At 33.9% G+C, this 19,518-nt stretch overlaps 1 protein-coding gene and 1 long non-coding RNA gene across 2 annotated transcripts; both read left to right on the top strand.

Moving 5' to 3' along the window:
• The first annotated feature begins 2,768 nt into the window (after positions 1-2,768).
• LOC140054827 (uncharacterized) lies at positions 2,769-6,770 on the top strand. The gene is made up of 3 exons (XM_072099920.1): positions 2,769-2,869; positions 3,593-3,737; positions 6,695-6,770. The coding sequence occupies exons 1-3, from the start codon at positions 2,770-2,772 to the stop codon at positions 6,768-6,770; spliced, it is 321 nt and encodes a 106-aa protein (XP_071956021.1). The 5' UTR covers position 2,769.
• Positions 6,771-17,589: 10,819 nt separating this feature from the next.
• Positions 17,590-19,371, top strand: LOC140055310 (uncharacterized). The gene is made up of 3 exons (XR_011846658.1): positions 17,590-17,772; positions 18,433-18,504; positions 19,331-19,371. It is a non-coding gene; the product is annotated as an uncharacterized lncRNA (long non-coding RNA).
• The last annotated feature ends 147 nt before the right edge of the window (positions 19,372-19,518 follow it).

Raw genomic sequence — 19,518 nt, 5'->3', positions numbered from 1 at the left:
AATTATTTAAGTATAGTAAATCTCCTTGTAAGTTCAGGTACTCTGGTATAAATGTATATAGGCCCTCCACTTTTTTGCCTAGGCCTGTGCTTTGGCTTATTAATATGCCTAGCTAGCCTAGGCCTAAGCCTAAGGCTAGCTATATAGGTAGGATAGGCCTATCCTATAGGCCCGGATTATTCCCATAGGCCCTACCTACCTGGTTAGGCCTCTACTACTATGCCTAGCTAGGCATAAGCCTAAGCACAGGCCTAGGCAAAAGGTGGAGGGCCTATGCCTTTATTAGACGTTTGAAATTGGTTGTGTTTTTATATATTTTAATAAAAAATTTCTGGTAGGCCTAGGCCTATACTATTTATTTATGTGGGCACTAGGCCTGCAATAGTCTTGTTCCCTTTCGCACCTGCCTTGTAAGTATTTTGACTTTATCCTGAATACCACACCTTAGAATTAGGCCTCATAAGTACTTTAAAGTAGGAGAATCACATAAAAAGTAAACTTGTGAATTAGTCTTTCATGTGGAAACACTGTCAAAGATTGCAACGTAGTCAAAATATCTCATCATTTTTCTTGTGTTTCCTGTATCAAATCTTGCAAGGTTAAATGTAATACAGTGAGTGGAAATGTATTGTGGGTGGAGTTGCTTTGTTCATAGATTTACCTTTATTTACCGTGACTATAAACGGTTACGGTTTGTGAAGGTTTAGGTTTATATTCCTGTCACACCAAAATCGGTCCGAACCGATTTTGGCCCAGGACCATATTTGTCGTGACATTTCCTTTTACTGGGGACTACAGTAATAGCCAGGAAGGAGAGCACCATTTCAGGAATACTAATTGTAAAGTTTCCATCCATAGAAAATGAAAAATTCTTGACGTCCCAACTCCCCAATAGTCTCCCGATATTTTGAGTCATCTCTGTGACTTGATGTATTATTATAGCGCCCTGTATAGTTTCATAAAACCTCTTGATATCCAGAGTTGGAAGGTTTGTTTTGGTCACCTCATCAATATGATTGATGTTTGTTGCTTTTTTGTCACAGTTTCAGTGATATTACTGAATTAGCAAGACTACTGTATCTTATTTGGTTTAAATATGCAGTCAGAAGAGATGAACACCTTTTAAATTTGTTTAAAACATCAAGAGTATTTCAATAAATCCCAAACCACTTTTTTAACAATGTTTGGCATTAGTTGTTTAATAAACAGTAAAGTCTCTAGATATTTGATCATTTTGGCTGCCATATCCAAGAAATTGAGAGGGCAATAAAATTTTGGTCACTTGTAGTGAATTTCTTCTTGATTTTGCGAGGCATGCGTCTGGACTTCTAAATACACAACTACTGTAGTATTTAACAGTATTTGATTTTAAAGATAAATTATTATTTTGTTCTACTATAAAAGATCTTTTTTTTAAACCTATAGTTTTGTTACTAAAATGGAGAAAAAGTTAAAATGAATTAATAAACAAATATCATATTGATGAAGATATTCTGACATCCACCAAGATCATCATATCCTGTTTATTAAGAACAAATGGTCTGGTGGAGTGATTTATATAAATTTTTAAAAAGAAGTTTACTATTAAAAATTGATGAAGTATCTTTTCCAATAATGAATCTCGCATTAAACCAAATGATTGAGTTAAAGGTTCTATTACGATTTGTGTGGGATTTCTATTACGATTTGTGCAGGATTTCTGTCAGGATTTGTACAGAATTTTTATTACGAGTTGTGCAGGATTTCTGTTACGATTTCTATTACGATTTGTGCTGGATTTCTATTGCGAGTTTAAGGATTTTGATAAAATGTTTACCTTGCAGTGCATTATAATTTTTGTTGGATTCAAATTGTGTAGTTGTTCCACAAATGGTATGATTCATTTATTTTGATTGTGTAGCAGCAGTAGGATTAATTGACTGTTTGAGAACAAATTTTTTAAATGTTTTTTTTTGTGTTGTTTATATTCTTTACAAAAGTTTTGTAACAAAATTGTTTTCTTTGAAATTTAAATTGGAAGATGTTATTTATACAGATAAAAGTTTGTGGTTAGCAGGTTTTGTTTGACCATATTATCTGTAAGTCCCATAACTATGTTTAAGCAATAACATGCATGTCTATTATGTAGTCGTTACTTGTTATGTAGTAGTTACTTGTTATGTAGTAAATTCACAATTTTTACTGGACTACCGTAAATAAGTGGTAAAAAGATTTCTAATTGGTGAATAACCCCTTAAAACTTTAGTCTTCAATCAATTATGTTTATTATTTTATAGCATTTTATTTTGTTATTTGGAAAATGAATTGTACAATTTACTGTAATATTGATTACCTTTAAATAAAGGATAGGATTACTTTTTTTTAATACCTTATTCATTTGTTTTATTATTGATTGAAAGAAAGAAAATAAATGTTTACGTTGAATTGAATTGAATTGAATTGAATTGAAAAGTATGTAAAGTTCTTTTGGGTTTCTTCATCATTTATTTTTCATTCATTCTGAGTATCTACACTTTGACAAAGTTATCACTTAAGTAGGCCTACTTGCAATTTAGACTCAATTACCATACTTTCTTTTTTTATGTATTAAAATGAAATTGCCTCTTTTAGATGGAGTTCAAAGAAAAAGTCTATTAAGTTGACTAGAATATACTGTACATAGTAAAGTAGGCCTATAGGCTGTGGTATATAGAAATATTATAATCAAAGATGGTGTGTGTAATTCTCACTTTAACAGTTTGTTTTATTTTGTTAGGAACTGAAGATACTATGTGTAACAGCAATCCATGTCAGAATGGAGGTACATGTCACATGTCAAATAATACATGTGTTTGTCCTGATAAATATGTTGGTCTTCATTGTGAAATCAGTAAGTTTAATGAACCTTATACTTGCTTAATGCTCGTATTTAGTATTGACTGATTTCTTTCGTGGTTCTATTACTAACTTCTAATACAATTTAATGACTGATATTTACTCTTAAATCCCTGAACTGGTATCTAATGATCCAACTCTGTTTTTGTTATGCTGTCTCCAACCTACACTACTGTTTAACCTACACTTCCTTTATACTGGCATGCAGTATAAGGTAAGGTATGGAATGTTCAACTGAATAAATAAAACATAGCAAAAATAAAAAATATGTATTTAAAATGTAATGATATATTCAAATGATTTTTTTTCTGTTGTGTTGTGTCTGATTATCTACTGTATGACGATTTCTTTTTGTTTTTTTTGTGCTAAATTTCTGTTTCTATGGCCAATCATGTGATCAGAATGTCTTTTAGATAAAAATAGCATTGTTAATGCAAGAATGTTATTAACATCTCAATTGACATTTCTCCATCTAATATCTTAAGTGTCTACTTGTGTTACTTGATATATAACATGGTTCACTTTGGCTTCCATCAATTCAAACAATATATATATAAAAAAAAAATTAGAAAGAAGAAGGTACAAAACCAGAAAGATGAAAATAAATACACATTTTGTGGAGGGCGTATCTATCATAATCAGGACAATACCATCCCTATGCTTATGTAAAGTTCTATTTTTTTTAAATATTTATCTAACATTTATGTTTTAACCACAGAATGTCCAATTGATTGCATATGTTATGGTATAGAGGATCAATACAATTTGTATTTTGACATCAAGTGTGTGAAGAAAACAGTGCCATGGAGTGACATAGCAGCATTGATCATTAAGATGAATAAGTATAAGCCTTTAGAACGCATGTAAGTATACAATGTTAATGATTCTTGACACTCCTAGTACTAACATTCATAAATTAAATTTAAAAAAAGTAAATTTTACAATCAATCTTTTGAAATAGTTTAATATTTAGTGAATTTTGTGTGCTTGATTGTTGGTTGTGTCAAGTGCTTTAATCACTTTGGTTTATAGAAACAGAACACAGTTCAAAGTATTTTAGCCTCTAATAGATGTCTAGTACTTTGTAACAGGTTTATAGAAACAGAACACAGTTCAAAGTATTTTAGCCTCTAATAGATGTCTAGTACTTTGCAACAGGTTTATAGAAACAGAACACAGTTCAAAGTATTTTAGCCTCTAATAGATGTCTAGTACTTTACAACAGGTTTATAGAAACAGAACACAGTTCAAAGTATTTTAGCCTCTAATAGATGTCTAGTACTTTACAACAGGTTTGTAGAAACAGAACACAGTTCAAAGTATTTAGGCCTCTAATAGATGTCTAGTACTTTACAATAGGTTTATAGAAACAGAACACAGTTCAAAGTATTTAGGCCTCTAATAGGTGTCTAGTACTTTGCAATAGGTTTATAGAAACAGAACACAGTTCAAAGTATTTTAGCCTCTAATAGATGTCTAGTACTTTACAACAGGTTTATAGAAACAGAACACAGTTCAAAGTATTTAGCCTCTAATAGATGTCTAGTACTTTGTAACAGGTTTATAGAAACAGAACACAGTTCAAAGTATTTTAGCCTCTAATAGATGTCTAGTACTTTGCAACAGGTTTATAGAAACAGAACACAGCTCAAAGTATTTAGGCCTCTAATAGATGTCTAGTACTTTACAACAGGTTTATAGAAACATAACACAGTTTAAAGTATTTAGGCCTCTAATAGATGTCTAGTACTTTACAACAGGTTTATAGATACATAACACAGTTTAAAGTATTTTAGCCTCTAATAGATGTCTAGTACTTTGCAACAGGTTTATAGAAACATAACACAGATCAAAGTATTTTAGCCTCTAATAGATGTCTAGTACTTTACAACAGGTTTATAGATACATAACCCAGTTCAAAGTATTTTAGCCTCTAATAGATGTCTAGTACTTTGCAACAGGTTTATAGAAACATAACACAGTTTAAAGTATTTAGGCCTCTAATAGGTGTCTAGTACTTTACAACAGGTTTATAGATACATAACACAGTTTAAAGTATTTAGGCCTCTAATAGATGTCTAGTACTTTGCAACAGGTTTGTAGAAACATAACACAGTTCAAAGTATTTTTGTTTGTTTGTTTGTTTTATCTTTATACTGGGTAATCTCTTCAGTCAAAGACTGATCTCCCAGAGGGCCCAGTTGGTGATCAGTGGCTGTGATGTACTAATACACCGGGGTAACCCCCTACTCATCTCGAAAGATGTACTAGGTTCTTTAAAGTGCACACGAGCAAGTTGTGTACATTGGACCTACGGTTTATAGTCCTTATCCGAGAAGACTCGTTCTACCACCAGAACCATGGAGTGAGTGAGCCTCGAACCCCTGCCGATGTTATGGCTACATGATTACGGTTCCACTATCTTAACCGCTCGGCCACTCACTCACTCTTGTCTCTAATAGATGTCTAGTACTTTGCAACAGGTTTATAGAAACAGAACACAGTTCAAAGTATTTTAGCCTCTAATAGATGTCTAGTACTTTACAACAGGTTTATAGATACATAACACAGTTTAAAGTATTTAGGCCTCTAATAGATGTCTAGTACTTTACAACATGCACATCGATTCAACATTTAAGTGACAGATTAATTAATCAAAATTTAGTTAAGAATATAATGTGTTGTGAATGTTTTATAGTTTTATTGAAAATGTTCATGAGTTGAAAGCCTGATTGTTCTATTCAACTCAGGGTTCTTTTTTGACACTTTTGATGTCTTTATAATATACATTAATTTACCACCTTGGCTATTCTACCTAAGATGTTCAATGTCTTCTTACTGCTAGTTTCCTTCAGTATTGCTAATTCACCAACAGCAAGTTTCTTTCCTACCATTTCTCAAATCATATAATATAGGCTTAATATTAAAAGAATTACTAGTTGTGTTTCCAATATAAATACAAATTAAAGAATTATAGAATAATATCTGATAATTATCTGATGTTATGTAATATCAGAAAATATTGAATTATTTCCAGAAAAATACATTTCTATCATATTTCTCACTAAAGCCAAAATATTCTCTTACTAACATGTGTATGTGCAAGGCAATCTAACAACAGGACGCTGAGCTCGACCAGATCAAAGGCAGGGTAACTCTAGTTTCGAAACAAGTCTCCACCCCGTATACGCTTGACTGATCTGTGGGTACCAAAACGGTACCATCCATAATCCGCACACTTATTGATAGCCTTGCTTTAATATACAAAACCCTTCCCACTTTCAATATAAATTAATAAATGTGTACATTAAGGTATGTATATAAGAGGCAGCTTTTGGTGAAACATAACAATAAAGTGAGTATAAACATCATCTGATTTTATTATGCATTTTAATGTCAACATTGTCAAAATGAAGGTTGACATCATTTCAATACACGTTCGTTATGATAGCATATGTTGGCAAGTCAAGCTCAGCGTCCTGTTGTTAGTTAGATAAAGTATGTGTAGTTAATAAGTAAACTGAATTTACAGCGAACACTAATTATACAGGTAAGTTTTTACCCTCTCATATTTCATTATCATTGGAAAAAGTATGTGAAATAAAATCAACATTTAACTTTCCCAAATGATAAATAGTTAATAAGAAGATGCCCAAAGATAGTTTTCAATTGTTCTTGTATGTATTATACCACCAATATTAAATTGTCCATAATTGTAATGATGGAACTGATATATCAGTCCCATCATCATGATCAGTCTTCAAGACAATAATAAATTTGTTTAGTTTTTGACAAATTGTTTTATTTTATTATTTCATAGGTGGCTGCAAGGGTATGATGAGAGGGTTTTAAATATCTTTAAGGATAATAATTTATCAAGTCTTCAATCGATGTAAGTTTAAATTTACCTATTATAGTGTGTTATAACAATAATTTTTTTTCTCTAAAACAACAGAATGTTTTCACTCGGTTTTTATGTGTTGTTTTGCATGAAGTATCAGAGTTCTTAGATGTGACCTAAAATATAAGCCAGGTGATTCACTTTGTTAAAAGTAAAATGGTAAACTGTCAACTGAGGTTATTATTTGAACATTTTAATTTTCTATATTTTAACACTCTAAGAAGTTCATATTTATCTATCCTAACAATAGCCCTGAACTGCATAATTTGTTTTTCTATTTGCAGTAAGTAGTATATTTTCCTTTTCAAGAAACTGTAATTGTCTCGAATCCAATCTTGAAAAGTTATTGATTGCCTCTTTGATTTTAAGACCAATAAAGTAATAAGCTATATCATACCAGCTGACAATGCAATACAGTGTTGTTGGCCTCTCTTTCTGCCAAAAAAATAAATAAACCAATTAAAAATAGTATGAGAGTAATTTACTACAAAATTTTAATAATCGGTTAAATGCCATTGGTAATATATTTAGTTGGAGAGCCAGAAAGGGTTTACGTGCACCCTCTAGCAAAGTATGTTAACAATGTTTTTTTGCTTCCTTATATCTATACAAATCAATTTTTTGCTGTTGGCCGAAAAAAAATTGGAATGCTTGGTCAGTACAGGGGCCAAAAGGTCAATATGGTCAAAGTCAGGACTGTGCGTAACTTGGTAACTACTGGGTGTATTGGAATATTTTTGTGCCAAACTACTCAGAAGACCCATATTTCTATTCACTCTAATGGGTAATTTGTTGCCAAAAGTGGACAGAAACTCTTTTCTGACCACTGGTCAAGAAATTGGCCATATGAATATCTCATCAACCACTGGTCAAAAAGTGATAATTGTGGTCTCAAATTACTCGCAAAGTATTTGTTTGTATTTGTTCTAATGTAATAAAAATCATAAAACTGTCAATAAACTCCTAATTTTGACCTTTGACGAGGATCATATAGAATGCGTTCGCGTTCATGTGCTTAACGCGCGTTGCGCATCGTTCTCATGCAGATAGGCTCAAGGATGACTTTTTCCAGATGAGAAGTAATATTAGCAGAATTACTCGAGGACATCACCTGAGATTTTTCAAGCCTATTTTCCATAAAGGATTGAACTGTAGAAGACATACCTTCTCGCAACGAGTAATAAACCATTGGAACAGTTTACCAGCTGACGTTGTTAATTCTGAGACCACTAACACCTTCAAGAATCGCATCGACACAATGTAGTTGATATGGGGTTAAAAAGGCACTCGCCTAAACTTTCCCATTATAACTAAACTAAACTAAACTAACACAGGCGTAGTGCGTACTGCGTAGGGCATATCTGATTGGTCGATTGTAGCCGCCATCATGTTGGTTCCCTCTCCATGGAGAATCAATTCTTGAACTGCGATAACACTATAGATTGCCATCCAGCCTCCGACTTTTACAAATCACTGGATGTAACAAATAGACCTCCATGCTTGGAGCATGCAACGCTAGGCTAACATTTTTTTTTTATGTAAGCAAAAAAAGCGTAAGCCCACGTGTGTAAATCGTTATTATCTATATATAAATTATGGTTAATTCTGACGTAGGCGAGCACAATGCAAAAACTTTGGTACAAATCTCCGCCTTGGATACCTACCTTATCTATCCGAGATGTACCGCGAAACGTAGATTTGATAACATTAGTGTGCACGCCGACGCTATTGTTCCATATTTATATCTTAGGAAGATATTATAAAGAGTTTTTTAACAACATTTATGATTTCAACATTGGATTTTCCTCTCAATTTCAATTCTTCCCGGTCAAAGTAATTTCCGGGTTTAAGATAAGTTCACCTTAGTTTCAAATATTTTCTCTCTTTTATACACAAGGGAGCCGTTAAAATAATAGATTTGACCCTAAAGGTGACTGGAAACAGGCACTTTCCATCAATCAATACAGTGTCCCTTTGGAAGAAGAAAAAAAAATTGGCCATTAATCATAGCCATTTCAGTTTTTTGTTTATTTTAAAACATACCACACGTGTGTGAAGGTACAGTAGTTAAATAATAGGAATTATACTGCAAATTAATAAAGATCAAATTAAATATACGCCATAAAGAATCAGAATATATTGTGGGGAATTGTATTATAAAATTACATAGGGAGATTTGATAAGACATTTTTCGAGTGAAATCCCGATAGCTGAGTTTTATTGAGTAAGCTTGCAGGAATAACTGTAGGCTATCTTCCTGTGTCCCGTTAGGACCGAGATGTCTGCCCAATAAACTTAACAATTCGTGTTTGTGCAGCAATGTGTTTTTCATTTGATTTTTGTCCACTTTTTTTTTATCTCTACATATCAAATAATTAATACATATTATATACATATACATATACATAATACATATTAATGATATAGTTTGGCATTTTAATACTTTCGTTGTGTGTTTGCGCGCATCATCTAATTTACACAGCATCATCTAATTTACACAGCACAGCTACATATATTTTAAAGTGAAGGGATAGTGTATAACAAACCAATGGCCGTAAATACAGTTAGTTCCGAATTTTATTCGTGATACAATTTGTTTTCATTTTAATAATTTGTCAAAGTACTTTTATTAAAGTGCGTTGTTATTATACTTGTCCATGCAAAGTATAAAACCACATATTAAGGCAGAAAAAGACCGTGCAGAACACGAGTTATAGTAACATATATGATATTTTGAGAAATCAAATTAGTAATTTACCAGCTGCTATATTTCATGGATTGAACAATTTGCAATACTTGTAAGTATGTTTTGTACATACAGTATTGTGGTATCTGGTGGCGCTTGGTAGCAGTCACACTTTTCTTGTCTTGTTATTTTGTTCAGTTTTTGTTGAATTCCAAGTGATATTTTTCCGTGACCGTATGTATTATGAATGCAGTTTATTATTACTGATTTTCGACAAGACCTGTAGACATTTGCACGATTTTTGTAACAAATTTATCAACATGAGTGATACAGAATTGCCTAGGCCCAACGCTCTACACCAGTGGTGGTACGTAGCGAACGCAATCAACAGGTGGTACATAGCTGAATGTATGAGACTATTGTTTTCTACACTTGTGAAGCTGCCCTACACTCGAACGCGGTATGTATACAATGCTAAGACGTTGAAGTCACTTGCACTTAAGGGTGCTAAACTTTCATCTAGTATAAAGCACAAGCTTGATGATCTTGGTATACTTAAAACCGCATTTCGTAGAGGTAGACGGGGTGGTCGGAAAATCAAACGCCCGATACAGGTAATTTTTAGAAACAGACCAGCAGTTCCATCCATCTGTCATATTCGCCCACCGCCTGTACTCGCATACGTTTTACCTGCACAATTAACAGCAAAATTCACTGCTAAGTTTCTTCCAGGTGTGTTCCTTACTAATGCCCGATCTTTATTGAAAAAACCCGAAAAACTTGAAATATTATTGAAACAAACTGATGTCAGTACCACCGATATCGCTGTTATTACCGAAACCTGGCAATCAGATAAGGTTGATAATGACTATATAGCAGTAAGCGGGTTTAATGTTTTTACTACAAAGAGAAGTGGAAAGCGTGGGGTGGAGTGGCCGTTTATGTCAAGGACAGCCTACCTGTAAGTACATTAAATAACATCATTGTCCCAGATGAATTGGAATGCATATGGCTTCGAGTACGTCCTACGTACGTACGTGTAGAGCTCACTCGTTGAAGCAGATTATAGACCAGCCTACTCGGGGTGATGCCATATTAGATTTGGTAATTACTAATTTAAAGAACTATTATAAGAAGCCTATTGTATGCTCTCCGATTGGAAGAAGCGATCATAATACCATCTACCTGCCACCAATCGGTTGTAGTAAAACGGGTAAACAAATTAAACGATTAGTTAGGCCATTACGTAAACATTGTATTTATGAGTTTGGAAGATGGATAACCAATCATCCTTGGTATGAAGTTCTTGATGCATCCTCTACATCTGATAAGGCTGATGCATTTTACACTACCGTTCAGGATGCAATTGACAATCACTTCCCTACTAAATTAATTAAACATCATTCTCAGGACAAACCATGGATCTCTACTGAGAAAAAGACTTAATTAGAAAACGACAGATTGCTTTTGCCGAGAAAAAGATGTTTCTCTGGCGTTTCTTGCGCAACAAAGTTATACGACTCATAGATCAGGCAAAGAAATTCCATTACAGAGATTGCATTCAAAATCTTAAGTCAAGTGACCCGTCTGGCTGGCACAAAGGTATTCAACTAATAACAAACAAATGCCAACAGCGAGCCCTTATTACTGTCCCAGGGGTCCAACCGGATGATAACAAAGCAATAGCAGAAGCTATAAATGCCAACAGTTCTGGGGTTTTTCCTTCATCTTGGAAACACGCTAATATTGTCCCAATTCACAAGAGTGGTCCCAAAAAACTAATCTGTAACTATCGTCCTATTTCGTTATTGCTTACTATGTCTAAGATTTTTGAGCGCATTGTGCATGATGGTTTGTCATCACATGTTGCTAATGCTTTAAGTCCTAGGCAGCATGGTTTTGTCTCTGGGAGATCATGTCAAACCAACCTCGCACTGCTTCTTGCTACATCATACGATGCAATTAACAGCAAGAAGCAGTGCGATGTGATTTACACTGATTTCTCTAAGGCTTTTGATTCCGTTTCCCATGATTTGCTTATTTTTAAACTTTCAAAATTTGGTTTATCCGGTTCACTTTTAAGTTGGTTTAAAAGCTATTTAACTAATAGACAACAGCGTGTTGTCATTGGGGGAGAGACATCTGATTGGCTCCCTGTGTTATCGGGCGTTCCGCAGGGCTCGATCCTGGGCCCGCTTTTGTTTAATTTATTTATCAACGATCTTCCTTTAAAATTTTATCATTCCGAGTCTCTTTCATTTGCTGACGATCTGAAATTGTTCAAAGTGATTACCACTCCACAGGATGCTTTTTCACTTCAGGAGGATCTGGATGGTCTCGTGGAATGGACGGAGAAGTGGGGGATAAAACTGAATGCTAATAAATGCAAATATTTATCTATAACACTTAAAAAAAGGCCTGTGCTCTTCAATTATAATTTGAATGGACATGATCTTGAGATGGTTTATGTATGGAAAGATTTAGGTATTTTTATTGATAGTAAATTAAATTTTTGTTCACATATTAATCATGTGTTGTCAAAAGCTAATAGAATGATGGGCTTAATATGGAGAAATTGTAGGTTTATGAACGACGGCAGGGCACTTTTATCTTTATACAAATCTATTATACGTCCTCACCTTGAATATTGTTCCGTAATTTTCAATTCAATTTCTCCATGTCAGGCCCGTCGAATCGACACTGTTCCCATTTGTGACTTATTTAACTCATCTCTAAAAGAGGGAATTGTTCCTAAAATGTGGAAGGATGCCACAATTTCCCCTATCCCAAAGACTACCCCTGCCTCAATCTCTAAATTAAGACCAATATCTTTGACATCGATTCTTGCGAAGGATTTGTTTCCAACTGGGTTATGGAAGATATAGGTAAAGAAATTGATCGTAACCAATATGGTGGCATAAAAGGATCATCCACTGCCCATTGTCTTATTGAAATACTTGATTTGTTTTTTAAAGGTACAGACAAGGGTAAGAATGTTGGCACCCTTATTGTGACGGACTTCTCCAAGGCGTTTGACTGTATCGATCATACTTTAGCTATTCAGAGACTCTTCGAGCTTGGTGTCAGAAGCGAGTTACTGCCATGGATAACAAACTTCCTTACATCTCGTCGCCAACGAGTGCAATACCAGTCTGCCTTGTCACGGTGGGAGACGCTTTCTTGTGGAGTCCCACAAGGCACCAAGCTAGGCCCCATAATCTTCATGGTTGTTATCAATAATGCCTCTGAGGAGTCTCTGGCTAAAAGCTTTAAGTATGTTGATGACCTCAGCCTTGTAGAAGTTCGTCCCGCAAATCAACCCAGCCAGATTGGAGTGGATGTTCAGGATCTGGATGCTTGGGCAACGGACAACCGTCTCGAGCTCAACCCCAGTAAGTGCAAGGTTATGCAGGTTTGTTTTATGAAGGAACCGCCTAACCCTCCTCACCTTCAAATCGCTGGGGTGGAGCTTGAGGCGGTGTCTGAGACCAGGCTTCTGGGCCTGACTGTCCAGTCCAATCTTGGCTGGCAGTCCCACCTTAACGATATTATTAGTAAAAGTAGTCGACGACTATACATGCTATCACGTCTCAAACGGTTTGGTGTCCCGACTGAAGATTTGATCTCCGTGTATACGTGTTATGTTCGCCCAATAAGTGAGTACGCTGTCCCGGTTTGGCATAGCAGTATAACCAAGGAACAGACCTGCCAATTGGAGCGAATCCAAAAGAGAGCATGCCGCATTATCGTTGGTGCGGATTACGTATCATACACGGAGTCACTGAAGCAGTTGGGACTCCATACTATGACTGAGAGACGTTACCAACTATGCATTGAATTTGCAAAGAAATGTGCTAATGCGTATAGATATGCTGAGTGGTTTCCGAGAAATATGAGTACGCATAATATGGCCTTACGGAAAAGTAATACATACCAGGTCCCCAAAAATAAGACAAATAGATATGGAAACAGTGCAATCCCGTTTCTCACTCGCTGCCTCAACAGTATTGATTAAATAATAAAAGAAAATAAATGTATAATGTAACCAAATATTAATCAATTTGACATATAGGCCTAGTAGAAATTTCTTGAATTTGACTCAATTTATTTTTAATTCTCATTTAATTTTGAATTTAATGTTTTTGTAAATGTATAATTGTAATTATTTAATTGTCTGAAGTCGACTGATGTAAACCTTAATTAAGAAATCAAAGTAAATACTGCAACTTAAATTTAAGATTATATTTTTATACTGTAATTAAGTAATAATGTATACTATATCCTTGCAATATGACTATATTTTTTATACTTTATGTTTAAATTTACATATATTTTGTAATTGTGATAATTTTGTTTAATGATGACTATTACTTTACTTGTCTTTTGAATGTATATTGTCCCTTACCATGCAATTCAGCAGATTTGCTGCCAATTGGTTTGTTTTTAATAAAGAAAAGAAAAGAAAAAAAAAAAATTACTACTCACAATTCATTAATCAAAGTTGATAGCAACATAATCAACTGAAGGCATTTAACTTAAACATTAATCATTCCAGATGGCCTAATATAATAACAAATATAGATTTATATAACAGCACAAATGAGGAAAAATGGAACAGAGTTATAAAGAGAAGACGCTAGACATGGTGTGGACACCTTCTTTGTCTAGACTCTGATATCCCAGCACAAGGAGTTCTATCAGAATCAATGACAGAAGAGAACAACCTAGAACCACATGGATAAAAATGATAGAAAAGAAAAAATAAATTATTCCATGCACACTTTGGCCAATAATCTCTCTGATTGGAGAAGTCTTTTAAGACTTAAAAGTGCACTATGTCACATGACGTTCAGTGTACGTGATGATGATGATAAATAGCAATAATTGCAATTTATTATAACATTTGTAAAATAATTGTGAAATGAATAATTTAAGTTAATCATATTAAATAAAAACATTAATTTTTCAACATTATTTTCATATAAATCAAATATATTTAAGTCGTTGGTTACTAACCAAAATGAGACAGATTGTTGTATTTAATGGACATAATCACAGTGCTTGTTACAACCGCTAATGTAGAAAACGCCAGCTAATGTCGAAACAACCGTTAATGTAGAACAATCCACCGCTTATGTAGTAAAACCTCCAGCTAATGTAGAAATACCAACAGCTTATGTAGTAAATAAAAATCAACACCAGCTAATGTAGAAACAGTCAACAGCTTATGTAGTAACGAAAATTGCCTCCCAGCTTATGTTGTTACTATCGCCAGCTAATGTAGAAAATGTTATATATTTTACAAAAATGTCTAAATCATGTGCAAATGCATCGATCTTTACTTAGCTATCAGTCTTTCCACCTCTCGTAAGCAACCAACTTTCTAAAACGACCACACATCGTAAGCAACCATCTCTGTTAAGGGACCGCTTCTCATAATCGACCACGTCTCGTAAGGGATCACCTCCTCTCATAAGGGACCACTTCCCATAATCGACCACCTCTCGTAAACGACCACCTTTCTTAAGGACCACACCTCTCATAAGTGACCACCTCTTTTATGGGACCACGACCTCTTTCTCTCTATTAAAGGACCGCTTCTCATAATCGTCAGTGACGACTCTTTTAAAGGACCACCTCTCTTAACGACCCCACCTCTCGTAAGTGACGACCTACTTTAAAGGACCACCACCTCTATTAAGGGACTGCTTCTCATAATCGACCATCTCCCATCACAATGACCTCTCGAAAGTGACCACCTCTATTGAACGACCACTGTCTCTGTTAAGGGACCGCTTCTCATCATTGAATATTTAATAGAGATAAAGAGGTCGTGGTCCCTTAAAAGAAGTGGTCACTTACGAGAGGTGTGGTCGTTAAAAGAGGTGGTCGCTTACGAGAGGTGGTCGATTATGAAAAGCGGTTCCTTATGAGAGGCGGTGATCACTTACGAGAGGCGGTCGATTATAAGAAGCGGTCCCTTAATAGAAACGGTGGACGTTCAATAGAGGTGGTCACTTACCAGAGGTCGTTGTTACGGGAGATAGTCGATTATGAGAAGCGGTCCGTTAATAGGGAGAAAGAGGTCGTGGTCCCTTAAAAGAGGTGGTCGTTTACGAGAGGTGTGGTCGCTTACGAAAGGTGGTCGATTATGAGAAGCGGTCCCTTACGAGAGGAGGTGATCCCTTACGAGACGTGGTCGATTATGAGAAGCGGTCCCTTAACAGAGATGGTAGCTTATTACGATGTGTGGTCATTTTAGAAAGTTGGTTGCTTACGAGAGGTGGAAAGACTGATAGCTAAGTAAAGATCGATGCATTTGCACATGAATTAGACATTTTTGTAAAATATATAACATTTTCTACATTAGCTGGCGATAGTAACTACATAAGCTGGGAGGCAATTTTCGTTACTACATAAGCTGTTGACTGTTTCTACTTTAGCTGGTGTTGATTTTTATTTACTACATAAGCTGTTGGTATTTCTACATTAGCTGGAGGTTTTACTACATAAGCGGTGGATTGTTCTACATTAACGGTTGTTTCGACATTAGCTGGCGTTTTCTACATTAGCGGTTGTAACAGTGCTCTTTTTGTAAGATATGAATTCTGTTTCAGCTTTCAATGTTACAAGTTTTCACTGAACAAAATAATCATACATAAATTCTAAAAGTTGGATAAAAAATGATGTTAAAATAAACTAAAGAAAACAAAATCGTGAAACCATGGGTAGCATATAAAGTAGACACACTTGACTTTTAAATGTTGTTTATTTTTGTTTCAGATGGTTGGATAACAACCAAATTAGTAATTTACCAGCTGATATATTTCATGGATTGAACAATTTGCAAAGATTGTAAGTATGTTTTGTACATATTGTATTATTATTACTAACAATTCATTAATCATAGTTGAAAATAATAATTGAAATTTATTGTAACATTTACAAAATAATTGTGAATCGTCTATGTAAGTAATATTAATCATATTACAAAAAAATTAAATTTGCAACATTATTTTCATAAATCAAAAATTTAATGTGTTGATTTTAACCAAAATGAGACAGATTGTTGTATTTAATTGACATATTCACAGTGCTCTCTTTTGTAAGGTATGAATTCTATTTCAACTTGCAATGTTAAAAGTTTTCACTGAACAAGATCATACATAAATTATCATAAAAGTTTGGCATAAAAATTATGTTAAACTAAAAAAAAAACAAAATAGTGAAACCATGGGTAACATAAACTAGACAGACATCACTTTTAAATATACAGTTCATTTTTTGTTTTTACAGATATTTGCATGACAACCAAATTAGTAATTTACCAGCTGGTGTTTTTGATGGATTGAACAATTTGCAAGGATTGTAAGTACCGTATTTTCCGGAGTATAGGTCGAGACTTTGTGGGAAAATTTTAATTGCAAAATCGGGGGGTCGACTTATACTCCGACCATGCGATTTTTGAAAAAAATCAAGCCGAAAAAATTCGTTCAAAAGCCGTCAGCTGTCAAGGCCTAGCAAGGTCAGTGGCCTATCATCAATCACTCACAGGAGTTTTCAATTTAATAATACCTACATTGTACAAAATAATACAACTCCAACAAGTACTGGTGGTACAAGTACTATTAATATATAACACAGATTAATGTTGATGTTTATATTACGCTTTTATTAAAATAATTAAGAATAAATAGTTTTCGTTTGTGTTTCATATGCTTCGTATTCACACGCGAAAACATCGTAACACACACCACAAACGAACTACACGATGTTGGAATGTCCATGCAGCATGTTTGTTATTGCGCGATATTTTCATCTATACACATGCGCAGTTTGTTTGTTTGTTCGTAATTACAATTACTGCGCATGTCTATTCATAAATAAATTCTCCTCAGTCCGGCGCGTGTACATTTACAGATAACGCGATTTACAACTACTCGCCTGTACAATTTAATAAGCCTCCTAACGAAAAACTCGTTTTAATTTATTCGAGTGACGCGAAAAAACATCGCTGATGGCAAGTACTGTAACGCTACATCGCTGTCATTTATTATAGGCTGGCGAAGACGGCGGCGAAGCCGTTGTGATTACGTCCGTCCGATATTGATTAGGCCTACACTTTAATAATTGTATAACAAACAACCACATTTCATACATTTCTAGCCTTCTTTGAACTTTAAAGTAAGTTGTGTTATTAGCCGATTTTGGGGGTCGACTTATATTCAGGTCATACCAAAATCAACGATATTCTAGGTCAAAGTTGGGGGTCGACTTATACTTGGGGTCGACCTATACTCCGGAAAATACGGTATGTTTTGTACTTATTGCATTATTATTACTCACAATTCATTAATCATAGTTAATAGCAACATAATCAACTGAAGGCATTTAACTTAAACATTAATTATTCCAGATGGCCTAATATAATAACAAATATAGATTTATATAACAGCACAAATGAGGAAAAATGGAACAGAGTTATAAAGAGAAGACGCTAGACATGGTGTGGACACCTTCTTTGTCTAGACTATGATATCCCAGCACAATGAACTCTATCTGAATCAATGACAGAAGAGAACAACCTAGAACCACATGGATAAAAATTATAGAAAATGATGCAAAAAGAAAAAATAAATAAGTCTATGTACACTTCGGCTAATAATCTCTCTGATTGGAGAAGTCTTTTAAGACTTAAAAGCGCACTATGTCACATGACGTTCAGTGTACGTGATGATGATGATAAATAGCAATAATTGCAATTTATTATAACATTTGTAAAATTGTTTTGAAATGATTAATTTAAGTTAATCATATTAAATAAAAACATTAATTTTTCAACTTTTTATATACTTTCTGGATACAAAATTATGTTAAAATAAACTAAAGAAAACAAAATAGTGAAACCATGGGTAGCATATAAAGTAGACAAACTTCACTTTTAAATGTTGTTCATTTTTTATTTTTGCAGATCTTTGTGGGGCAACCAAATTAGTAATTTACCAGCTGATATATTTCATGGATTGAACAATTTGCTAGAATTGTAAGTATGTTTTGTACATATTGCATTATTATTACTCACAATTCATTAATCATAGTTGATAGCAACATAATCAACTGAAGGCATTTATCTTAAACATTAATTATTCCAGATGGTCTAATATAATAACAAATATAGATTTATATAACAGCACACATGTGGAAAAATGGAACAGAGTTATAAAGAGAAGACGCTTGACATGGTGTGGACACCTTCTTTGTCTAGACTATGATATCCCAGCACAAGGAGCTCTATCTGAATCAATGACAGAAGAGAACAACCTAAAACCACATGGATAAAAATTATAGAAAATGATGCAAAAAGAAAAAATAAATAAGTCTATGTACACTTTGGCTAATAATCTCTCTGATTGGAGAAGTCTTTTAAGACTTAAAAGTGCACTATGTCACATGACGTTCAGTGTACGTGATGATGATGATGATAAATAGCAATAATTGCAATTTATTATAACATTTGTAAAATTATTTTGAAATGATTAATTTAAGTTAATCATATTAAACAAAAAACATTAATTTTTCAACATTATTTTCATATAAATCAAATATTTTTGATGTGTTGATTTTAACCACAATGAAACAAATTATTGTATTTAATGGACATATTCACAGTGCTCTCTTTTATAAGATATGAATTCTGTTTCAACTTGCAATGTTAAGTTCCCTGAACAAAATAATTATACATAAATTCCAAAAGTTGGATAAAAAATTATGTTAAAATATACTTACGAAAACAAAATAGTGAAACCATGGGTAGCATATAAAGTAGACAAACTTCACTTTTAAATGTTGTTCATTTTTTATTTTTGCAGAGTTTTGGGTGACAACCAATTTAGTAATTTACCAGCTGATATATTTGATGGATTGAACAATTTGCTATGGTTGTAAGTATGTTTTGTACATATTGCATTATTATTACTCACAATTCATTAATCATAGTTGATAGCAACATAATCAACTGAAGGCATTTAACTTAAACATTAATTATTCCAGATGGTCT

The sequence above is a fragment of the Antedon mediterranea genome, chromosome 7, assembly GCF_964355755.1.
Source record: "Antedon mediterranea chromosome 7, ecAntMedi1.1, whole genome shotgun sequence".
Classification (NCBI taxonomy): Eukaryota; Metazoa; Echinodermata; class Crinoidea; order Comatulida; family Antedonidae; genus Antedon; species Antedon mediterranea.
The sequence above is the reverse complement of the archived record's forward strand: the minus strand, read 5'-3'. Positions and strand labels throughout refer to the sequence as shown.